The following is a 26,111-nucleotide window of genomic DNA, read 5'->3' on the forward strand; positions in this document are numbered from 1 at the left end:
AAGTTCGAGTTGCCAAACATCAGACACCAAACCTTAATGACTTGGAGAGGATCTGCCAAGAGGAGTGGGCCAAAATCCCTCCTGAGATGTGTGCAAACCTGGGGGCCAACTACAGGAAACGTCTGACCTCTGTGATTGCCAACAAAGGATTGCCACCAAGTACTAAGTCATGTTTTGTGAAGGGGATCAAATACTTATTTCCCTCATGAACACGCAAATCAGTCATTTGTTAGACGCATTTCTGCTGAATTTTTTTGTTGCTATTCTGTCTCTGTGTTACAATTCACCTACCATTTGATTTTATCGAATGTCCCTAACTCACATTCATACATACACATACTTGGGCCAGTTTAGACCGGAGCCAGTTCACCTACCGGCATGCCTTTGGAGTGTGGGATGAAACCGACGTACCCGGAGGAAACCCATGCAGGCACAGGTAGAACATGCAAACTCCAGACAGGTGGTGCCGTGGTTGGGATTCAAACCAACAACCCGAGTACTACCAGGCGGAGGTGCTAACCATTTAGCCACTGTGCTGCCCACGATTTGTAGCAGTGACCACTTTCAAGAGCTAGGGGAAATCTTGCCAACAGGAAAGCAGATGGCAATGAAAACCTGACTGAGGTTCTTGCCATACCACCCCCAAGACAAATAAAAATGTATGTAAGTTCCTAGCAATGAACTTCTTACTTGCTCCTTTTTGATCTATTAAAACGGTAATGTGAAAAAAAAAAAGAGAGAAAAAAAATCTAAAAATCTTCTCCCTGCAAGTTAAGAGCAAACGCATATTAGCACATCATGAAAGACGTACCTGAAAACAAAGCCTTCCAGTGGAGAGGTGCCACAGCTCCCTGAGGCTTCCTTCTACACCCGATCTTCCTTCTGGGTTCATGAGCTGCGGTCATCTGGCCAAGCTGTGATGTCACTCCCGCGTTTTGGAGGCAGCAGGCTCCCTCAAAGGATGGCACGCAGTCCATTGAGCGCTCGGTGCGTATATGCCGGTGACATCGCTGGTGCTTCTACAGTAAAGGTCTCCTAAACGGTCCATGTTTAGGAGATGTTACAGTACCTACAGGTAATCCTTATTAAATTATTATGGGTTTAGTTCCACTTGAAATATACCATTTTGTTTGTGAAGGACAAAAAAAAAAATTTGTTGATCCTGCCACAAATTTAGTCCTGTTTCCTATGCTGTCTGCATCAAAAAAGGTGAAGTAGGGCCAAAGCTCTTGTGGGCCTACCTTTTGGGGATCACCAGAGTGCACTACTGTGACTCTTTGATTTTTTTAGCCGACAGTGGGCTTTATCCTACTGTTGGCTAAAAAAAAAAAAAAAGGGTCACAGGAGTGCACTCCGGTGATCACCAATAAGTAGGCCCACAAGAGCTTTGGCCCTACTTCACCTTTTTTCTGATGTCACAGAGCCAGTCCAGCCTCTGGAGAGATCCCAACTATGTTGAGATCCACCCAGCTGACTGGACCGTCAGCTGCAACACAGCATCTCATTGAACTGCTGAGGGCCTGTGCCAGCTGCTCCTGTCTCCACCGCAGCCCGGCGCTCCAGTGAGCGATCGAGGGGGAGAGCAGAGCTCCAGTGATTGACTGTCTCCGTTCTCTATCACCAAAGGCTGAATATTGAGTGATCAGCAGTGTTTGCTCTGTTCTTGGTCTTAGAGGCGGCTGGGGACGGAGACTGATGCTGCATCCACCTAGGTGAGAATACTTTTTTTTTTTTTTTTGTCTTTTTTTCTTGATTCTGGAACTTTTTTTCATCTCAAATGATAACAATTGTGTTAGAATGAAGGAACATCTACTAGGTTATATAGGGCAAATGTTCTGTATTCCTAATGCACTCCTGTGAATTTTCACCTTCTGTTTCAAAGAGTGATGCCCAGTTTTTTTTTTTTTGTTTTTGTTTTTTTTTTTTTATAAATGACCTTTTTAAACAAAAGAGCTCCTATGTATATGCATTTATTTTGAGTATTATTATACAGGATTTATTTAGTGCCAACAGTTTGCTCAGCGCTTTAAAATATAACTGGAGACAATACAGCAACAATACAGTTCAATACAAGAGGGATAGGAGGGCCCTGATCCTGGGAGCTTACAATCTAGGAGTACCCTGCAAATGTGTGGCAGAACACCCTTGACTCTCTATCTAGCCAGCTCTAGAAGCTTGCTGTGCTGAAGGTATGTGCAGGTATCTTTCAGATCCACTCGTGTAAACCTTTTGGAGAAAAACAAAATGGTTTGTCTCTAAATAGAAGTAGAACTATGAACCCTTTCCTGTGAATAGGCTGCCTTCACTGACCTTTCCTCCGAAAATGCTAGTTGCCAGGCTGACATGCTGATCCAAACGGCTTCAAATATCTGACTTCCTCAGCAGGAGCATTTATTTATTTATTACAGGTACTTACAGTCAGGTCCATAAATATTGGGACATGGACACAATTCTAACATTTTTGGCTCTATACACCACCACAATGGATTTGAAAAGAAACGAACAAGATGTGCTTTAACTGCAGACTGTCAGCTTTAATTTGAGGGTATATACATCCAAATCAGGTGAACGGTGTAGGAATTACAACAGTTTGCATATGTGCCTCCCACTTGTTAAGGGACCAAAAGTAATGGGACAGAATAATAATCATAAATCAAACTTACACTTTTTAATACTTGGTTGCAAATCCTTTGCAGTCAATTACAGCCTGAAGTGTGGAACGTATAGACATCACCAGACGCTGGGTTTCATCCCTGGTGATGCTCTGCCAGGCCTCTACTGCAACTGTCTTCAGTTCCTGCTTGTTCTTGGGGCATTTTCCCTTCAGTTTTGTCTTCAGTAAGTGAAATGCTCAATCGGATTCAGGTCAGGTGATTGACTTGGCCATTGCATAACATTCCACTTCTTTCCCTTAAAAAACTCTTTGGTTGCTTTTGCAGTATGCTTTGGGTCATTGTCCATCTGCACTGTGAAGCGTCCAATGAGTTGTGAAGCATTTGGCTGAATATGAGGAGATAATATTCCCGAAACACTTCAGAATTCATCCGGCTGCTTTTGTCAGCAGTCACATCATCAATAAATACAAGAGAACCAGTTCCATTGGCAGCCATACATGCCCACGCCATGACACTACCACCACCATGCTTCACTGATGAGGTGGTATGCTTAGGATCATGAGCAGTTCCTTTCCTTCTCCATACTCTTCTCTTCCCATCACTCTGGTACAAGTTGATCTCGGTCTCATCTGTCCATAGGATGTTGTTCCAGAACTGTGAAGGCTTTTTTAGATGTCGTTTGGCAAACTCTAATCTGGCCTTCCTATTTTTGAGGCTCACCAATGGTTTCCATCTTGTGGTGAACCCTCTGTATTCACTCTGGTGAAGTCTTCTCTTGATTGTTGACTTTGACACACATACACCTACCTCCTGGAGAGTGTTCTTGATCTGGCCAACTGTTGTGAAGGGTGTTTTCTTCACCAGGGAAAGAATTCTTTGGTCATCCACCACAGTTGTTTTCCGTGGTCTTCCGGGTCTTTTGGTGTTGCTGAGCTCACCGGTGCGTTCCTTCTTTTTAAGAATGTTCCAAACAGTTGTTTTGGCCACGCCTAATGTTTTTACTATCTCTCTGATGGGTTTGTTTTGTTTTTTTCAGCCTAATGATGGCTTGCTTCACTGATAGTGACAGCTCTTTGGATCTCATCTTGAGAGTTGACAGCAACAGATTCCAAATGCAAATCGCACGCTTGAAAGGAACTCTGGACCTTTTATCTGCTCATTGTAATTGGGATAATGAGGGAATAACACACACCTGGCCATGGAACAGCTGAGAAGCCAATTGTCCCATTACTTTTGGTCCCTTAACAAGTGGGAGGCACTAATGCAAACTGTTGTAATTCCTACACCGTTCACCTGATTTGGATGTAAATACCCTCATATTAAAGCTAACAGTCTGCAGTTAAAGCACATCTTGTTCGTTTCATTTTAAATCCATTTTGGTGTATAGAGCCAAAAATGTTAGAATTGTGTCGATGTCCCAATATTTCTGGACCTGATTGTATATAGCGCCATCAATTTATGCAGCACTTTACATATATATTGTACATTCACATCAGTCCCTGACCCTCAAGGGGCGTACAATCTAAGCATGTATGCAGTTCAACAGTTCGGACTTTACAGGTTGCATGAATGTTCCAGTTTAGTGTCTGAATGTTACCGCCAGAGAAAGCCCGGCAACTGCCAATTTTCAAAGAAGGGCAGTAGTGGCATCTCTCTGAGGTCCCCCCGTGAAGAATAAAGCAAAGTGTTGTAAGACCTAGCAGCCAATAAAATGTATATTCCGCTGTTAATTGGTGTGTTTTTGTTACACAGGTGCAGCAATCCCCGCAGCAGGTGACCGCTCAGCAGCTCTCACCGCAGCTCAATGTGCATCAGTCCAACGAACAGCCAATCCAAGTGCAAGTCCAGATCCAGGGCACGGCTCAGTCTCAGACACAGCAGGGTGCTCAGACGATACAGACTCAGTCCCTTCAATCCCCCAGCCCCTCTCAGCAGTTGACAAACTCCCAGTTACAGGTGGCCCAGATCCAAGTGCAGCAGATGCAGCCCTCTGACATTCAGGACGACCACATACAGCACCAGCAGATCCAGGCACAGCTGGTGGCGGGACAGTCTGTGGGCAGTGGCATTCAGATACAGACCGCAGGGGCACTTTCTCCGCCTCCTCCGCAGCAAGGTTCTCCGAGAGAAGGAGAGCGACGATCTAGCACGTCAAGCGTCCTTCAGCCAGTTAAGAAACGTAAAGTGGACATGCCCATTACTTTGTCTTACGCAATTTCAGGGCAGCCCGTCGCCGCTGTCCTTGCCATCCCCCAAGGACAGCAACAGAGTTACGTGTCTCTAAGGCCAGACTTGCTGACAGTGGACAGCGCCCATCTTTACGGGGCTACAGGCACTATTACAAGTCCAACAGGAGAGACTTGGACCATCCCCGTTTATTCAACCAACACCCGCAGTGATTTGCAGCAACAGAACATAACCCACATCGCTATCCCCCAAGAGGCCTACAATGCCGTCCATGTAACAGGCTCTCCCACCACAGTGGCCGCTGTAAAGTTAGAGGATGACAAGGACAAAATGGCCAAAAATGCTCACGAGGAAGTGGTTCAGACTCTGGCCAACTCCCTATTTCCAGCTCAGTTTATGAATGGGAATATTCACATTCCAGTGGCAGTACAGGCTGTGGCGGGGGCCTATCAGAATACAGCACAAACTGTCCACATATGGGACCCTCAGCAGCAGACCACGCTACATGAACAGGTTCAGCAGCAGCCTCCACAGCAGCACCAACTACAGGTAACCTGAGAAAAGTGTCTGTTGTGGTGTTTTTGTTGGTCAAGTTTGCTATTCCTTTTTGTTTTTGTTTGGCTAGAATTGACTGAAAGGATAAGTCCACTTTTTAGTAACGTGTTGTACCCATTTTTAGGATGTAACCTGTTACTGAGCAACTCCCACACCCACCCCCTCTGAGTCCCCGTTGCGACTGCAGGCTGAGGATCTTCTGCACGCACCCGCTGTCAGTAAAAAAAAAAAAAGAAAAACCTCTGGCCACATCACTCATTCAGAGTTCTGTGAATGGGAGAACTACAACTACTACTGACGGCTTGTAGTTATCAATGAACTACCAGGGTGCTGATTAGTGGTGCACCGAAATTAAATGTGGCCGAAAACCGAACAGAAACCGAAATGTCTGCATATGTGGGGGTGAGGAAGCTCCCGATTTTTTTTTTTTTTTTTTTTTTTTCTTTTTCTACTTTCATTTTTATTTTTTTTTTAAACTTATGATTTTTATTGCTATTACATAGGGGACCAATAGTCCTCTATATGATAGCATATGAGTGGCAGGCCATCTTTGTAGGGTGGGCAGTGTGTGCAAGGAGGGGGCAGGAGAGGAGCAGTGTATACAGAGAGGCTCCCTCACTGGCTGTCACTATGGGGTTTATTTACTAAAGCTGGAGAGTCCAAAATCAGACTCCCTTCTGCATAGAAACCAATCAGCTTCCAGGTTTCATTGCCAAAGCTTCATTGAACAAGCTGAGGTTAGAAGCTGATTGGTTTCTATGCAGAAGGGAGTCTGATTTTGGACTCTCCAGCTTTAGTAAATAAACCCCTATATGTCAGTGCGGATTTTTAATGCAATTGCCTTTTTTTTTTTCTTTTTTTAATTTTACCTTCATCATAGCTCAGAAAATGAATGAAACTTTCTTTTAGCTCTAGAAAGAAACTAAAAGGAAACGTTTCTTTTAACTCGGGAAAAAACTGTTTCTTTTAGCTCGGGGAAAGTGACAACTGATTCTCTGAGCTATAGGGAAGAAAAAAAAAACAGCAATTGCATTTAAAAACTAGCACTGACAGTGACAGCCAGTCACTGTATACAATGCGCCTTTCCTGCTTTTCATCCAGTCAGACGTAGTCACTCTTTGGGTGTTCAGACCACCACAGGGGCTGCAGCGGTTTAATATACAATAGCCGGCAATGCTGATTGCTTCAAACATGGTGTTCGACAGGCTGAACGAGAGAAATCTGTGTATGGTTGGCCTTACTCCATGTTCTGTACGTGTTTATCACTTGTCACAGGAATACAGCTGGGTGAGGATTGAAATGGCTTGCTTACATGCAGCAAAATGTTGTACCTTTTTGGGGAATCGTAAAGCTGTGAAGCCTGTCCTTTTCATAGACAATAGCATGCCTCACTTATTGTGAACCGGAAGGATCGGTCAAAGAATTGGATAATCTACAGCTGAAGTGTTCAGTGTGTCTTGTATAACCGGGATGTAATCCATAGAAGCCAGGGATCCAAGATTAAAAGTCTACTTTATTACCAAGAATGGAAAATGGGAGCCATCAAAGCGTTCCTAACCATGGCGGTATCGAAGGAAAGGCAACCATGCTTCCTTTAGGGCAATTGGGGTTTCTGTCCCTTGATAAAGCATACCTGTGCCCACATGGGAAGGGCTGCTTTTACAGTTCTTTTGTATTTTACATGTGAAAGTAAAGTAGAATTTTAAGCAGACGATGCCCCAGTACCTGCAGCTTTCAAAGGATGAACTGTATGTGTAGTGTACAGTATTGCATACCATAGACCTGGAGCCTCCAAACTTTTTAAATGGCCAATTTACTGGCCTTTTGGACTTTAGGGGGCCAGACCGTGGCCATGTGGAGTAGAAACATTCATTTCTGACATTAGTGGGAATAAACCATGTATCTTTGGTATTAGGGGGAGCAATAGTGCCCTATTGCTGGTTTCAGTGGGATAAATGGTGCCCTGGTGGTGTCAGTGGGAGAAATGGTGCCCTGGTGGTGTCAGTGGGAGAAATGGTGCCCTGGTGGTGTCAGTGGGAGAAATGGTGCCCTGGTGGTGTCAGTGGGAGAAATGGTGCCCTGGTGGTGTCAGTGGGAGAAATGGTGCCCTGGTGGTGTCAGTGGGAGAAATGGTGCCCTGGGGGTGTCAGTGGGAGAAATGGTGCCCTGGGGGTGTCAGTGGGAGAAATGGTGCCCTGGGGGTGTCAGTGGGAGAAATGGTGCCCTGGTGGTGTCAGTGGGAGAAATGGTGCCCTGGTGGTTTCTGTGGGAGGAATAGTTCCCAATTGTTGGCGTCAGTGGGAGGAAAAGTACCCCAAGGGCTGGATAAAGGCAAGCAAAGAGCCGCATCCGGCACCTGGGCCAGTTTAAAAACCACTACCGTAGACCATACTGTGTGTAGTAAACAAAACAAAAAAAAAATTGCCAATCTGTTCAGTCAAAAGTAATGTAGCCAACTGGAAACCAAGTGCGGACTGACCATTTGGAAACTTCGGCACTGCCCGAGGGCCCGGGGTCAGTAGGGGACCCCATGAGATTCCCCTGGTACCTTTTTCATAGGCTTTTTTGAGTTTGGGCAAGGACACAGGGGCCCCATGATCCCCTATTGCCCAGGGCCCCATGAGTTGTCAGTCCGCCCCTGGTGGAACCTATTTTGCAAACTGAAAGGTGAATTGGACTTCCAGTTTTGTGTCAGTTTTGTACGCTGGTAAATGGGAGGGAGACTGATAGTTTAGGTAGGCTTATATGAGAGTGCCACAGGAGGGGATGTGGCACGGTGTGTAAAGGAGAAGTTCACCTTTGGGAACATGTTACATGTTCCGCATGTTTTTAGCGTGTAACATGTTCCCACTTCTGGAGCTGCTGTCCGATTTGGCTCGAATGACTGTCTTGGAGCTTGCAAACCTGGCATCTCCTATATTTCTAATCTCACAGGTTCCATGAAGTGGGCATGAGCTTTTTTCCATAATCTGCAAGCACACCATTGCCTCCTTCTGCATTGTCCTGATGGGCCCAGGCGTCTGTCGCTGATGGGCCCAGGCGTCTGTCGCTGATGGGCCCAGGCGTCTGTCTCTGATGGGCCCAGGCGTCTGTCGCTGATGGGCCCAGGCGTCTGTCGCTGATGGGCCCAGGCGTATGTCGCTGATGGGCCCAGGCGTCTGTCGCTGATGGGCCCAGGCGTCTGTCGCTGATGGGCCCAGGCGTCTGTCGCTGATGGGCCCAGGCGTCTGTCGCTGATGGGCCCAGGCGTCTGTCGCTGATGGGCCCAGGCGTCTGTCACTACTGCATCCACCACCATCTCTGCTGCCAGTTTTTTTTTCCTGCAGCAGTTTTCTTCAACTATTGGACAGCTACTGATGATGTAACTGCTGTGCACACGTGCATGAATTACATTGCCCCTGGCACCTGGCCCATTCCTGGCATCCTACACATGCTGGGAGTGAGCAGGGTGTGAACACTGAATGGTGCATGTGTGGTATGCAGAAAATCAATGTAAAAACATTGCTATGGGAAAGAGGAAGAAGTATTTTGGCAGAATACTTTGTATGTCTTCTGCCAAAAATCCCTACCTCCTAGCATTTTTTTTTTTTTTTTTTTTTTTTTTTTTTTTTTTTTTTAGTTCCGCTTTAGGCTTCCTCTTCACCCTAGGTTCACATCTGTGCGGGTGGTGCCGCTGCAAATCTGCACGAAAATCCGTGCAGCCGCACCACCCGCACAGAGGAATGGGGACCCACAGGTCGGTGCCATTAGTTCTAATGGCATGCCGCCCGCAACTGGGAAATGCAACCATGCTGGGAACCTCGGCTGTGTTTTCTAAAGAAGTGTAGGGACATCTTTCCCTGCGTGTCACGGGAGTCCATTCAAATGAATGGGCTCTCGTGCCCGTGAAAAACGTGGCCCGCACGGCCGCATAGGTGTGAACTGGGGGTCAGTGCCTCAGAACACAAGTGCATTCAACCTATAAAGACATACTTGGCTCCAAGTCAAAGCTGCATTGCATTGTACACTTGGGTTAGGGGGCTCCTAGAGGAAACGTAAGCGGGCCCGCACAGTGGGTTCAGGCACTTGATTTTAGCTTACTCCCGTGTGCATGAGGGGCTTATTGTCAAAGCTTTATTAAACAAGCTGAAGTTAGAAGCTGATTGTTGGCGGGGATGTGGGGAACAGGGCACTGCGGTTCATGTTTGGTGGGAGTGTTCTAAAATTCAGGAATATTGGGAGGAAATAATCCACCAGATACAGGAAATAACTGGGATAAGAATAACAAAGGATCCAAGGATACGTCTTTTACATGGAACAGAGTTAACGGTTGAAAAATACAAAAATTCTGGGTTATTGCATTATATTAACGCAGCAAAGAGTTTGATTCCTAAATTCTGGAAGGAACACCAAAGACAACGGATTGGATAAGAAAGGTAGATCAGATATATAAAATGGAGGAACTATACCAGGGGTGGCGAACAAGTTAGACACAAAGAGCCAAAATTTTAAACTGTGAAAGTCAGAGAGCCACACCACATTTTTCGCTCTATAAGACGCACCTAGGTTTTAGAGGCAGAAAACAGGAAAAAAAAAATTCTGAACTAATGGACTGCAGACACAGCACAGGAGATGACCAGAGACTGCGGACACAGCACAGGGATGACCAGAGACTGCGGACACAGCACAGGGATGACCAGAGACTGCGGACACAGCACAGGGATGACCAGAGACTGCGGACACAGCACAGGGATGACCAGAGACTGCGGACACAGCACAGGGATGACCAGAGACTGCGGACACAGCACAGGGATGACCAGAGACTGCGGACACAGCACAGGGATGACCAGAGACTGCGGACACAGCACAGGGATGACCAGAGACTGCGGACACAGCACAGGGATGACCAGAGACTGCGGACACAGCACAGGGATGACCAGAGACTGCGGACACAGCACAGGGATGACCAGAGACTGCGGACACAGCACAGGGATGACCAGAGACTGCGGACACAGCACAGGGATGACCAGAGACTGCGGACACAGCACAGGGATGACCAGAGACTGCGGACACAGCACAGGGATGACCAGAGACTGCGGACACAGCACAGGGATGACCAGAGACTGCGGACACAGCACAGGGATGACCAGAGACTGCGGACACAGCACAGGGATGACCAGAGACTGCGGACACAGCACAGGGATGACCAGAGACTGCGGACACAGCACAGGGATGACCAGAGACTGCGGACACAGCACAGGGATGACCAGAGACTGCGGACACAGCACAGGGATGACCAGAGACTGCGGACACAGCACAGGGATGACCAGAGACTGCGGACACAGCACAGGGATGACCAGAGACTGCGGACACAGCACAGGGATGACCAGAGACTGCGGACACAGCACAGGGATGACCAGAGACTGCGGACACAGCACAGGGATGACCAGAGACTGCGGACAGTACAGATGACTGCTGACCTTTGGGGAGGTGGGGAGCGGGTACCTGAATTTGACAGGTACCCGCTCTTACTTCCGCAGAGTTTTTGTTTGATCTTACCTGTTCCTCGATCCAGCCGCGCGCTGTCTTCCCCCTTCTGTAATGGCGCTCGGCATGACAGCCGGGTGCCCAGTGCGCATGAGCGAGAAGCACTTGTGCTTTGTGATTGGTCCGGCGGCTTCTGGGATCTGTCATGTGTCCCAGGTACCGCCTTACCATTCACAAAAAGCACCGCTTCTTGCGTATGCGCACTGGGCACCCGGCTGTCATGCGCAGTGCCCACACTACAGAAGCCGGAAGACAGCGCGCCGCTGGATAGAGGAACAGGTAAGATCAAAGAGCCGCATTCATTTTGGCCGGGAGCCGCATGTTCGCCACCCCTGAACTATACCATAGAGATGAGGATACAATAGAGTGCTTCCGCGAGAAATGGAAAGAATGGGAGGAGTTTAAGAAGGTTAAGCTGATTGAAAGTATTTAGAAATAGATGAAAACTCTGGGAACCTCAAAGATAGTGGAAGGATGCTGAATGGAGGGTGGGTAAGGGGAGGGAGCAATCGGGTTAGGATGGGGGGAAGAGGAATGTTTTTTTTGTATTTTTGTACTTGTGATAATAGATTATTAAGAGAGTTTGGTTTTTATTGATGGGACAGATGAAATGTAAAACCTAATAAAATATTAATAAAAAAAAAAGAAGCTGATTGGTTACTTTATACATCAACCCCTCCGGTCACATTATTATTATTATTATTATACGGTATTTAGCGCCAAAAGGTTTGCTCAGAGTTGTACATTATAGTGGGGGACAGAACATGAGACAAGACAGTACAATACAATACACGAGGGGTTCGAGGGCCCTGCTCTTTCGAGCTTACAATCTAGGAGGGAGGGGGTAGAGGTACAGGAGGAAGTGGCTGTGGGGGATGGAGTGGTAGGAGGAGTGGAGGAGATCGGCTGTTAGGTGAGGGTGAGGTAGGCTTCCCTGAAGAGATGGGTTTTAAAGGTGAGGAGGGTAGGTGACAGTCTGATGGATTGGGGTAGTGAGTTCCAGAGAATGGGGGAAGTCCTGGAGAAGTCCTGCAGTCGGGCGTGGGAGGTGGAGACCAGGGAGCTAGAAAGTAGGAGGTCCTGTGAGGAGCGAAGATTACGGGTTGGGTGGTATTTGGGTATCAGGTCGGTGAGGTAGTTTGGGGCAGCGTTGTGAATGGCTTTGTACGTCAGTGTTAGTAGTCTGAATTTGATGCGTTGGGCAATCGGGAGCCAGTGGAGGCAATGACAGAGGGGGGTGGCAGACACGGAGCGGTTGGTAAGGTGGATGAGTCTGGCCGCTGAGTTCAGGATTGACTGAAGTGGGGATAGTCTGTGATGAGGTAGGCTGGTGAGGAGGGAGTCGCAGTAGTCCAGGCGACATCAAACCCGACTTCCAAATCGTGCAACTTACAGTGAAGTCGCGTGACATGGCGATTTCAGGTGCGATTTGTAAGACATCTGACTGCAAATCGCACCAAAAGTAGAGCATGTACTACTGTAGAAATGACCACTCTAATTGCGGATAATAGGATGCGATTTGAAAGTCGCATGGCATGCAAATCACATGCTAATTCTCATCCAGTGTGACCGGGGACTTAGTAAATCTCCCCCTATTCAGTCAAGGGGCCTTAGTAGGTTAAAAACACTGTTCAGATATTAAAACCTTCGATAGTTTGAATGGCCATCCCTGTAGGTCTATTGTACCACCTGCACAGCCTGCCTGCGAAACTTCCATTGACAGCGATCACCTATCCTGCCTAATATCTGGGATGCAAACTACGTTGAGGGCTCCCCTCAGCACAAACAGGAATGATCTTTGTTCCTCGTGCCAAACCAGTGCATGCACAGCGTGCTCTCCCCCAGTGTTGCATGTGCTGGTTGCTGCTGCTGCAAGGAAAGAATGTGCTCTGTACATGCGCTAGTTTTGAATGGGGGGAAATAGTCGTTCTAGTGTGATTTGGGCAAGTGTGCAATATATTTAGCATCCCGGCTATTAGGCAGCATTAGGCTGACAGTAGTTTTTCACAGTCTTTGGAAGTGTCACAAAGAACCTGTGGGTATGGGGGAGATATATATATATATTCGATTTGTGTGTATGTATGTATATGGTTTTTTTGTTTTTTGTTTTTTTTGTTTATGCAGTGGGGTCCCTTGACTGCATAGTGCATTTTTCTTTTTTTTTTCTTTTTTTTTTTTAAAGCGAACTTAGCTGCCGGCACACTAAACCATTGTGTTTAGTGTGCAGGCTGTCAGTTTTCAACCACAGTGAGCCACTGTTATGAAGCGGTGTAATGCACGGTGTGTTGCGCTCCTGTGCAGTGATGTGCGCTGCGGTAAAATGGGACCGGACATAGTGAATGCAGGGTCCGGGGAGACCGGATATAGTGAATGCGGGGTCCGGGGAGACCAGATATAGGGAATGCGGGGTCTGGGGAGACCAGATATAGTGAATGCAGGGTCCGGGGAGACCGGATATAGTGAATGCAGGGTCCGGGGAGACCGGATATAGTGAATGCAGGGTCCGGGGAGACCGGATATAGTGAATGCGGGGTTCCGGGGAGATCGGATATAGTGAATGCGGGGTCCGGGGAGAGCGGATATAGGGAATGCAGGGTCCGGGGAGACCGGATATTGGGAATGCAGGGTCCGGGGAGACCGGATATTGGGAATGCAGGGTCCGGGGAGACCGGATGTAGTGAATGCGGGGTCCGGGGAGACCGGATGTAGTGAATGCGGGGTCCGGGGAGACCGGATGTAGTGAATGCGGGGTCCGGGGAGACCGGATATTGGGAATGCAGGGTCTGGGGAGACCGGATATTGGGAATGCAGGGTCCGGGGAGACCGGATATTGGGAATGCAGGGTCCGGGGAGACCGGATATTGGGAATGCGGGGTTCCGGGGAGATCGAATATAGTGAATGCGGGGTTCCGGGGAGAGCGGATATAGGGAATGCGGGGTCCGGGGAGACCAGATATAGTGAATGCAGGGTCCGGGGAGACCGGATATAGTGAATGCAGGGTCCGGGGAGAGCGGATATAGGGAATGCGGGGTCCGGGGAGAGCGGATATAGTGAATGCGGGGTCCTGGGAGAGCGGATATAGTGAATGCGGGGTCCGGGGAGAGCGGATATAGTGAATGCGGGGTCCTGGGAGACCAGATATAGTGAATGCGGGGTTCAGGGAGAGCGGATATAGGGAATGCGGGGTCCGGGGAGAGCGGATATAGTGAATGCGGGGTCCGGGGAGACCAGATATAGTGAATGCAGGGTCCGGGGAGAGCGGATATAGTGAATGCAGGGTCCGGGGAGACCAGATATAGTGAATGCGGGGTCCGGGGAGAGCGGATATAGTGAATGCGGGGTCCGGGGAGACCGGATATGGTGAATGCGGGGTCCGGGGAGACCGGATATGGTGAATGCGGGGTCCGGGGAGACCGGATATAGGGAAATCATTAAAGTGGATTCTCTTAGAAAAAAAAGGCACATTTAGGCTGGCCATACATTATACAATTTTTTTCCTTTTTTAGATTTACCAAAACCCATAAATTGAGGTAAAACCTAAACACTTTCAATTTGTATGCAATCAGGAAGGCCCTTGCACTACATAGTTGAAGGTAAATATAAAGGAAATTGAATAAGAAAATTGTATAATGTATGGCCAGCCGTAAGCCTAGGTTCACATCTGATTGGGTGGGGAATATGTGTGAAATCAGAGTGTTCCTGACCCACAGAGAAATGCGCTATACTTTAGCAGACACATGGGGGTTCGTAATGGCACCTCTACGCATGGACAGGCATCGCGCGATTTCACACACAGGTTCTGCAGCCCCATGTGATTCAGTGTGACGCGATTTCAAAAAAAGGTTTGGGGACTTCTGTCCCCGTGTTTCTCGCAGGTCGGGCAGCCTATTGAAATGAATGAGCCGTCCTACCAGCATTGCGCACGCGCAAGTCTAACAGAGCCTGAGGATGTTTTCATAGTTTCACAATATTTCTGTGTTCCTTCATTCATAGAACTGTCTTCCTCTGGTGCAGCGTTAGCCTGTGATAAAGCAACATAAAAATAACACTAGATGTAAGTGCTAATTATCGCAAAACAGAAATATTTAAGGCATTTGTTAAATAACACTTTTTTTTTTTTTTTTAATTGACTACTTTTGAGATAAATACATCACTTATTTTGCACCATAAATTCATGCGGTATTTTTCTTTTCTATTTATCCTCCGCAATGTTCCTTGTAATGTGTAAAATCTTATGTGGAACATGTACATGGGAGTCCATATATTTATCTGTTGCAATCCTTAAACCCCTCGCCTACCGGGCACTTCTACCCCCGTTCCTGCCCTGGCAATTTTCAGCTTTCAGCGCTGTCACACTTTGACAATTGCACGGTCATGCAACACTGTACACATATGGAGTTTTTATCTTTTTTTTTTTTTTTCCACAGAAATAGAGCTTTTTTTTGGTGGTATTTAATCACCACTGCGTGTTTTATTTTTGGTGCTATAAACAAAAAAAGAGCAAAAAAATTGAAAAAACTTTTTTCTTTGTTTCTAAAATTTTGCAAATGGGTAAAATTTGAGGCTGCGCTGACACACTGATGGGCAATCCGAAGAAATCTTTGTTGTCAAACTAAGCTGTACACACATATAATACACATATACAGTTATACATAGTTTTTATGTACAGTGTGTGTGTTTATACATATACACACAGGGCTTTTTTTTTTTGAACGGGAACGCAGTTACGACACCTCCATGTATGTAATGGCAAGGGGTGCTGGGATGTGCTGGAAGATCTATTGATGCTGGCTGCTGGGAGATGTATTGTGTGGTTTTCTATTGTTGCTGGGGTTCAATCATTGCTGTAAGGGATCTACTGTTGATGGAGAAGTCTATTGTTGCAAGCTGCTGGTCATTCTACTGATACTGGCTGCTGGAAGATCTGCTGTTGCTGCTGAGGGCCTATTGTTGCTGGGGTGGTAATTTGTTGTGGGGGTCCATCGTTGCCGGGGGAATCTATTGTCACTGGTGTGGATCTATTGTGTGGTTGTCTATTGTTGCTGGGGGTCAATTATTGCTGTAAGGGATCTACTGTTGAAGGAGAAGTCTATTGTTGCTAGCTGCTGGTCAGTCTACTGATGCTGGCTGCTGGAAGATCTGCTGTTGCTGCTGAGGGTCTATTGTTGCTGGGGTGGTATTTTGTTGTGGGGGTCCATCATTGCTGGGGGAATCTATTGTTGCTGGTGGGGGTCTATTGCTGCTGACTGTTGGGGATCGGTTTTACTGCTATTCTTGTTATCAACAAATTCCATGCATATTAGGTAGGGGTGGAACCGAGAAATGGTGCTCTAGGTGGGTAGTGGGTGGAACCAAAGGATGGTGCTCGTAGGTGGGTAGTGGGTGGAACCAAAGGATGGTGCTCGTAGGTGGGTAGTGGGTGGAACCAAAGGATGGTGCTCGTAGGTGGGTAGTGGGTGGAACCAAAGGATGGTGCTCGTAGGTGGGTAGTGGGTGGAACCAAAGGATGGTGCTCGTAGGTGGGTAGTGGGTGGAACCAAAGGATGGTGCTCGTAGGTGGGTAGTGGGTGGAACCAAAGGATGGTGCTCGTAGGTGGGTAGTGGGTGGAACCAAAGGATGGTGCTCGTAGGTGGGTAGTGGGTGGAACCAAAGGATGGTGCTCGTAGGTGGGTAGTGGGTGGAACCAAAGGATGGTGCTCGTAGGTGGGTAGTGGGTGGAACCAAAGGATGGTGCTCGTAGGTGGGTAGTGGGTGGAACCAAAGGATGGTGCTCGTAGGTGGGTAGTGGGTGGAACCAAAGGATGGTGCTCGTAGGTGGGTAGTGGGTGGAACCAAAGGATGGTGCTCGTAGGTGGGTAGTGGGTGGAACCAAAGGATGGTGCTCGTAGGTGGGTAGTGGGTGGAACCAAAGGATGGTGCTCGTAGGTGGGTAGTGGGTGGAACCAAAGGATGGTGCTCGTAGGTGGGTAGTGGGTGGAACCAAAGGATGGTGCTCGTAGGTGGGTAGTGGGTGGAACCAAAGGATGGTGCTCGTAGGTGGGTAGTGGGTGGAACCAAAGGATGGTGCTCGTAGGTGGGTAGTGGGTGGAACCAAAGGATGGTGCTCGTAGGTGGGTAGTGGGTGGAACCAAGGGATGGTGCTCGTAGGTGGGTAGTGGGTGGAACCAAGGGATGGTGCTCGTAGGTGGGTAGTGGGTGGAACCAAGGGATGGTGCTCGTAGGTGGGTAGTGGGTGGAACCAAGGGATGGTGCTCGTAGGTGGGTAGTGGGTGGAACCAAGGGATGGTGCTCGTAGGTGGGTAGTGGGTGGAACCAAGGGATGGTGCTCGTAGGTGGGTAGTGGGTGGAACCAAGGGATGGGGCTCCTAGGTGGGTAGTGGGTGGAACCAAGGGATGGGGCTCGTAGGTGGGTAGTGGGTGGAACCAAAGGATGGTGCTCGTAGGTGGGTAGTGGGTGGAACCAAAGGATGGTGCTCGTAGGTGGGTAGTGGGTGGAACCAAGGGATGGGGCTCGTAGGTGGGTAGTGGGTGGAACCAAGGGATGGGGCTCGTAGGTGGGTAGTGGGTGGAACCAAGGGATGGGGCTCGTAGGTGGGTAGTGGGTGGAACCAAAGGATGGTGCTCGTAGGTGGGTAGTGGGTGGAACCAAGGGATGGGGCTCGTAGGTGGGTAGTGGGTGGAACCAAGGGATGGGGCTCGTAGGTGGGTAGTGGGTGGAACCAAAGGATGGTGCTTGTAGGTGGGTAGGGGGTGGAACCAAGGAATGGTGCTGGGGGGGTCAGAGACAAAGAAGTGGCTCAGAAGGGGGGAGTTCCTGCATCTATTCTGAGGGGGAAAGAAAGCATGTTGTAAATTTTGTATGAGCAATTAAAGTAGGTTGTAAAGGTTCAAGGTTTTTTTTTTGTTTGTTTTTTTTTTAACCTTCATGTATTATATGCATAAAGATTTAAAAAAAAAAAAAAAAAAAAAACCTGTGCGCAGCCCCCTTAATACTTTACCTGAGCCCCATCACGATCCAGCCCTGTGCACGAGAGCCTCGGCTCTCCAGGGACGCTATCTCCTCACTGGCTAAGACAGCAGAGGGGAGGCAGGGCTGAGCTGTGTCTCTGTCTGAATGGACAGACAGAGCAGCGGCTCCAGGGCTAGCCTGCTTTGGTGCCCCTATGGCAAGCTGCTTGCTGTGGGGACACTTGACAAGAAGGAAGGGCCAGAGTGCCAGTGGGGGACTTGAGAAGAGGAGGGTCTGGGCTGCTCTGTGCAAAACTATTACACAGAGCAGGTAAGTATGACATGTTTGTTATTTTAAAAAAAAAAAATACCTTTCATATCACTTTTAAAGCTCTCCCTCTCTGTATGTCTTTGGTTTGCTATAATCACAGCAGATGAATAGTATAGGCAAAAATTCCGGGATCTCTCTTAGGAAAAGTATACAATGTTCTAGGTGGGGGAATGCTTTCTCGGCTCCCACCATGACTGCGGCTTGGCTTCTCCTCATTCCTAGCTTAGTGGCTGACGAGCTCTCACCCCGGAGTATTGACACCCTGCCATGGACAAGTGAGCAGATACAGGAAGGTGATTCAGTGTGGTCAGTCACTGCTGCCAGTAACATGTTCTGAGTGAATGGCTTTCAGAATGCAATCCTCCATAATGAGCACGGCTGGGAAAGAAGCTGATAATATCCCAAGAATTCTTCGCTGTTGGGGTAATTCTCTATTTACGGCTCTGACTGGAAGACCTTGAACAGCGCCAACAGGGGAGACGAGCATTTCTGTTCTTTCCTTCAGTGCGATCCTCAGTTACTGATGTATTATCAGGCTGGTCACTATAGAATGATTGCAAGCTGTTGAACACATCCGTAGTGCAGTTGCGTTTTCCAGTGCGGGCGGCCTGTCATTAGAACTAATGGCACCCGCCCGCGGGTCCGCAATTCTCTGTGCGGGTGGTGCGGCTGCACGGATTTTCGTGCGGATCTGCAGCGGCGCCACCCGCACAGATGTCACCCTAGGGTTACATGGGAGCCAGATCAGGTTCCCAGACTGGAGTGGGCTGAAAATAGGTAAGTACTGCATATACATCCTTCTTAGGCTCCATATACACAAGCTGCTGCTAAACTCAAGTTTGGGAGCGTTTGGCATTTTTTTGCCAAATCTCCTAAACCCAACTCCATAAACGCCTGTGTGTCCATGTACAGATAGGCTTTTAGCAGCGTTTAGGAGCTGGCGTGTTTTAGGTGAGGTTAAATCTTCCTCTCCTGAATGCGGCAGAATCGCGTTCTGGATAGGAACGTTTTGACCGCCGACCACGTGAAATTCAAAACTGAGGCACCGCGTGTTGCGGCGATTTGCGGGTTCCTGCGGCTGGTGGTCAGGGTACGTTTGTGTACATGAAACCTTACACAGGTTAATCGGCATGGGTGTTAGGAGAGGGGAGGAAGCAATTTTAGGACTAAATAGTTGTGTCTTGGACTTTTACTTTTAAAGTGGTTGTAAACCTGAAATATGAACAAAGCATATCCCTCTGTAATGTGTATCTTAATCCAGAGCACTAAATCTCATTTCTGTCTGCTGCCTCCTTCCTCCGCTGTCTGCATTAGTTACTGTTGATACTTTTTCTTGACACCAAGAGAAAAAGAGGTGACGGGAGGGAGCTCCAGCCCACAGCTTGTGATTGCCAGCCTCAGCTCTGTTGCTGTGTGGAAGGCGGGATGTGTCCCTTCCCCCTCTAATCGGCTCCCAGAGCTCCGCAGTGTTTAATTTCAAATCTCCACATCCTTTCTTCTGAAAGCTCAGACAAGCTTTATAAATTTATTTATTTCAGGTACTTCTATAGCGCCATCAATTTACGCAGTGCTTTACATATATATTATACATTCACATCAGTCCCTAACCCTCAAGGGGTGTACAATCTAAGGTCCCTAACCCTCAAGGGGCGTACAATCTAAGGTCCCTAACCCTCAAGGGGTGTACAATATAAGGTCCCTAACTCACATTCATACATACACATACTAGGGACAATATAGACAGGAGCCAATTAACCTACCAGCATGTCTTTGCAGAGTGGGAGGAAACAGGAGTACCCAGAGGAAACCCACGCAGGCACAGGGAGAACATGCAAACTCCAGGCAGGTGGTGCTGTGGCTGGGATTCAAACCAGCGACCCGAGTACTGCCAGGCGGAAGTGCTAACCGTTTAGCCACTGTGCTGCCTGTGACGATCGCAATGTCAGACCCCAGCCCTTCACACAAAACTCGTGACCAAAGGACTAGCCAATTTAAAACTGCGATGTCGCATGCGTAACAATACCATGCCCAGCTGCGCCCTGCACACAGATTTTCCAGCTAATGGACCACAGTCTGTGTACTGGCAGCCTGGGAGCGATTGTTACTGTGTCAGGTTAATTACGCAATTAACCCTTCACACTGCCACCACCTCCTTTTTGTACAGAGAAAGAGGAAACTCGGTAATATCAGCAATAACACTATAATGATTGAGATAATCGTCTGTATACCACTGTCACCGCAGGCACTGTCACACACGTAGTAGCATTCTTCAGCGGCAGGAATTCGTAAGTTGCATTAAAGAGCTTTAGAAACAGTTCAACAATTTCAGAAAGTAAGATTTATTACTAAAAGGTCAAAAGGGTGCGATAAAAATATTTACAGAAAAAAGATGTAACATATATATATATATATATATATATATATATATATATATATATATATATATATACAGAGAACAATAGCACAGCAAAGAGAAACAAAGGAGTTTAAAGGGTTAAAGTACTTGCCAATCAGCCTTGGTTTAAGCAGCTTCAAGTCTTATGAGCTCAAAAAGGATTTCTTGTCTCTCACTTAGTTTCGATGTTAAACGGGAGACTTTTGTTCCTCTCACACACCCCAACTCCAAGCTTAACAGCCTTTTTCTACAATCTCAGCAGGGTGTCTCCTTTTGGGGAGTAAACCAGTTGTTTCCTTTAGGGGAGGGGAGTGTAGGTGGAGACTTAAGTTATAACCAGAAACTCTCATAGCTGCCATTAAGATTCATAACTTATTCTCGGGGCATTTACCGGCCTGGTCACTAGTATATTAATACTCAGCCGCATCTGCGGAATGGTTAGAGATGACACATGTCATATACACTTGAATGGTTCAGGAGATATACTTTTCTGCTTTTCTAGGTATGCCAGCTAAGGGGTGTAACATACCAGGAGAATGGTCTCAAATTGAGCCTTCCGAATATAGGCTCCATGTTTAGGTAATTATGTCCTACGTGAAGATACCAACTTATATGAGAAAGTGAGTTTTTGAAAGTAAGTCTGTTTTTACGACCCCTTGGAAGGTCTTTTGAAGTTCAGTGAGGGACTTGGTTTATATTTTTACGATATGCCAGATTGCACAGTTTCTTAGACAGAGAGGCACCCAGCTAGTGAGGTTTTATAGCCAGGACGCCCTCCCACTGAGTTTGGTGCCTGTGATCTCTGCAAACGCACACCGACCACATGTCACTCAACAGAGAGGGAGGGGGGATAAGCAAAGAGGGGGAGAGAGATCGACAAGATGGAGGGTTGGAGCAAAATGGTTGAACCGCGTCCATCTCTGTGGGTACAATTGCTACACTGCCCATGAATTCTGAATTTTGGCTGTAGAAAAGAGTACTGCAGATAATCTGGTACAACTTTATGTAGAAGGATTTGTTTTATCTCTGTGTATCACCCTGAGGCAAGTCACCTCACTGGGTATATGTAAGGGTTTACAACCACTTTTAATGCTTAATACCTTTTTTTTTTTTTTTTTTTTTTTTTTTTAAATACTGTAAGCAGTCATAATACTGAACCTCCACCAGTCCTGCGTGTCCCCTTCACGTTATCTGAGATAGCCAAGGTTTCTCTATATCTTTATTGTCTCTGCTCTCCTTGGGACATGGTGTAATACAAAACATAAAAAAGGTTAAATAAGCATTTTGTTTCTGTCATGCAGAAAGTGTTGATTGTTCCTCAGCGAGGGAAAAATCCCGGGGAAAGATGAAGTCCATCCTAGCGTAGGCTCTCCAGGGGATTAATCGGAGTTTTACACCCACTGAACACTTTTCAGGTTACACTTCTGCTCTCACATGCCACTTGTTACCTAAGAGTCTCTTTGTTAAAGGGAACCTGCTCGGTATTGTTCCATTGTGGCCATTCATAGGTTCCAAGATTTAGGAAGAGTGCAGACAGACATTTGTGATCAGTTGAGGTCAGCGTGACATCAGGTTTATTTAAAAAAAAAAAAAAAAAACAGCGCAAAACAGTACCTAAATCAAATAATTGTTATAACATATATATATATTATAGTGTCCAAAAGAAACTAAGCGTGTCCATAACTGAAAATTAAAAGTCATTCCTCCCAGACTTCAAAGTGCTTTGACAAAGAAATATTCTTCTGTGATATATGCATCCACCAGTGCAAACCGACATGAACCGCACTCACCAGATAATGGTGAATAGTAGGCCTCTCAGGGATCCTACACCCCCTCTATAGCCTCCAGACCTCCATTCCACCATACAGGGCTACGATGATCCTTCCACTCCCTCCTTGATCAGGACCTCCAAACCAGCTCCACAGTTGTGCCTTCCTCCACGGAAGGTCGGTCGGAGTTTCGGGTGCGACTTTGACCAATGATAATAGACAACTGTCACATGTATAACATTCAGGTGTGACTTTCATGCACTCGGACAAAAGTAGCGCAGGAATATTTTTAACCCCTTGGTGCTGACGGTATGCATATCAGCGGCCTCACAGAACTGGAATTTTTTTTTTACCGTGGGGTCACTAATTTGCGTACCTGTCTTTCTGCTGGGAGCGCTCCACACTGCACAAAGACCGAGGTGTCACGGAGTGCCCCGGATCCCGTTCTAACGATCGATTGGCTATCACAGTGATCAGTCACTGTGAAGCCCACCCTCCTTGTTTTCTCTCTGAATGGAGGATATAGATGCATTGTATCTCTGTCCTTTTCAGAGAGAAAAAAAAAGTGTGTAAAAAATAAATAAAAATAATAGAAAAAATAAACAAAAATACCTAGATCAAGGTTAGATCTGGGTCTGTGCCAGGGTTAGTATTTAGGTCAGGGTCAAAGGTCAAGGTCTCCTTTTTTTTTTTTTTTTTTTTTTTTTATTTAAATTTTAGGGGAGGGGTCGGGTTTTTCAATAACAGTGTTAGTGGCAGGATGAAAAAAAAAAAAAGAAAATTGGGCACTATTGTTTTTGGGCTGTACTACGAGTACAAACAGCAAGTAACATACACACATGTGGTATTGTCAGGAGCAGGAGAAATTATCTTTGGTGGTAGCAAGAAATATACAGCTAAAAAAATGTTTTTGTTTTTTTTACTATTTTGGGCTAGTTTTCCTTTGGTAAAAATAAAAAAATCGGGAGATATCTATTGGCATTTACCACCAAATGAAAGCCCAATTTGTCCTGAATAAAATAAGGTATGCACAAAGTATTTGTGGTGATATGTACGGTTTTGCGAACGCATGTCAAAGTTGCAAAATTGTACTTAGGCGTTCCGATCTGTGTCACCCTTGGGCACGAAGGGGTTAAAGTATTTAAACGGTTGTCACTGAAAAACATGGGGTGCGACTTGTCATACAACTTTAGTATCCAGAATCGCATAACAAGTTGCACAAATGTGAATGGAGCCTCACTCCACAATAAAGCTTCTTGAACACTGATGCATTTTTATTCCGCTTTTACGTTTAAAAAAAAATAAAAGTGGAAGAAAAACTGTGACTATGTATTCCTATGGAACTCTTCACACTGCATTGCAGGTCAGGTGAGTTTTTTAAAATCCTTGCTGTATTTTTGGTGCGGTTGAAAGAAAAATGCACCAAAAACATAGCTCCCCATTGAAATCAATGGAAACGCAGCAAAAACATATTCGCGGTTCGTTTGAGTCACTTGTCGTCTAAAAAAAAAAAAGTGAAATTGCAGTAAAAACATGCGTTTTTGCCAGGATCAGTTATAAATCCAGCCTAACAAATTAAAATTAAAATATAAGTAAAGGTAACATTTTAATAGATTTGGATAGAGAGGGATTAGAAATGTAAATGCCTATGGGGTCTATGCCCTTATTGGGGAGATTAACTCTCCCTGTTCTGTTTACTGTTTATTTTTATTACAGGTACTTGTATATCACTGTCTGTTTGTGCAGCGCTTTATGTATATTGTACATTCACATCAGTTTCTGCCCTCAAGGAGTTTACAATCTAAGGTCCATAACTCTGTTATCACCAAAAGTGAAGAAATTCACAAATTTTGGGTTGTCTGCAGAACAGGAATATTGGGGATATCTTCCAATGGGGACACCCAGGGATTCCCTCACTTTGGAGGCATTTTCTCTCACTTCCTTTTTTGGCTCTGGGACAGGAAGTGAAGGGAAGACTCCCCAATGAGGCACAGATGGCAAAAATGAACCGGACGGGTTATAACCCTCCCTACTCTATCCAAAATGTTTTGCCTATAGTTCTACTTTAAAGGGGAACTTCGCTTTCTCAATCAAGATGGACTATTTTTAATTCTGCTGCTGCTAGCATTAATAAATAGATGGGAAAGTATATCATTCGTAAATAGATGGGAAAGTATATCATTAGTAAATAGATGGGAAAGTATATCATTAGTAAATAGATGGGAAAGTATATAATTCGTAAATGGGGAAAATATATCATTAGTAAATGGGGAAAATATATCATTAGTAAATGGGGAAAGTATATCATTAGTAAATGGGGAAAGTATATCATTAGTAAATGGGGAAAGTATATCATTAGTAAATAGATGGGAAAGTATATCATTCGTAAATAGATGGGAAAGTATCATTAGTAAATGGGAAAGTATATCTTTAGTAAATGGGAAAGTATATACCGTATTTATTCGAGTATAACGCGCACACGTGTATAATGCGCACCCCTAATTTTTGATTAAAAATCGGTATAAAATTTTGTTTCACTTTTTGAAGAACCAAAAATATGAAGAACACTGAATTGTGCAAAACAGCAATGCTTACCGTAACGTGTGGGCAAGGCGAGGAAAGGAAATGAAGAGGCGACCATATGTTACAGCGGATAAGAATTCTCACCCCCAGTGTATCTCGCCAGTTCGGGCCGCCCACTGTACGCGACGAGGGGACATAGAAAAAAAAAACCGATCCCCTGTTTTCGCCGCCCTGTTTTCGCCGCCCATTAAAGGGGCGCCCCGGCACAGGGGACGTTTTTTTTTCTTCGCCCTCGTGTACAGTGAGCGCCTGCGCCCTCAATGGACCGGCCGCCACTGCGTCACCCCACCAGTGCATCTCGCCAGTTCGGGCCGCCCACTGTACGCGACGAGGGGACGTAGAAAAAAAAAACCCGATCCCCTGTTTTCACCGCCCCTTAAAGGGGTGGGGCCGGCACAGGGGACGTTTTTTTTTTCTTCGCCCTCGCGTACAGTGAGCGCCTGCGCCCTCAATGGATCGGCCGCCACTGCGTCACCCCACCCCAGCCCTCGTTTATAACGCGCACCCAAACTTTGATTTCTTTTTTTGGTAGAAAATTTTGCGCGTTATACTCGAATAAATACGGTAATTCGTAAATGGGGAAAGTATATCATTAGTAAATGGGAAAGTATATTAAAACAAAAAAAAAAAACTTAGCACTGATCAGTGTGTTGCCCCTGCTAAAACACAATACCTCAGCGGGGAGATTGCCGCACTAACATCGGATGTGTTACTACGGTGATCTGTAAGTTATTTTTGTGTGTGTTTTTTTTTTTTTTTTTTGCTCAAGCCCGCTGGGTTGAATGGGAGAGAAAAAACAAAACTTCTGTGTGTTCCCAGCATTAGTGTTTGTTTTGTTTTTTTTTGTGGCCACCATATGCCTTATAGTACTTGAGATTTTACAGGGAATGTTTAGCTTGTTTACCAGAGGCATGGGATTTCATATTTCTTGGATATTTTGATTACAATTGAAAAAAACACAAACTTTTTATATATATATATATATATATATATCATTTTCTGTCCAGTAATTCCACAATTAAAAGCTACTAGTTTTCATTTCATTGCCTTCAGCAGCAGCTTCCAGAGACATGGGTTGCCAAGTTTAATTTTCATATCTGTGTTTTCAAAAAATCAAGAGACATAAAAATCTGCAACAAAGGTATTGTCCAGGGCCTCAACCCAAAAAGAGAGAAAAAAAACAATATATGTATATATCTG

General features: G+C 46.2%; 1 protein-coding gene across 7 annotated transcripts in view; it reads left to right on the plus strand.

The window, feature by feature from the left end:
- QRICH1 (glutamine rich 1) overlaps positions 1–26,111 on the plus strand; it is a 78,971-nt gene that overhangs the window by 32,605 nt on the left and 20,255 nt on the right. For all 7 annotated transcript variants that reach the window (XM_089656597.1, XM_089656599.1, XM_089656598.1 and 4 more), the window contains one exon: positions 4,368–5,351. In XM_089656597.1, coding sequence (XP_089512723.1) covers positions 4,368–5,351 — 984 coding nt within the window. The remainder of the gene's footprint in view (positions 1–4,367; positions 5,352–26,111) is intronic.

This window comes from Staurois parvus, unplaced genomic scaffold (assembly GCF_062004578.1).
Source record: "Staurois parvus isolate SC_StPar_1 unplaced genomic scaffold, SC_StPar_1.0 ptg000920l, whole genome shotgun sequence".
NCBI lineage: Eukaryota > Metazoa > Chordata > Amphibia > Anura > Ranidae > Staurois > Staurois parvus.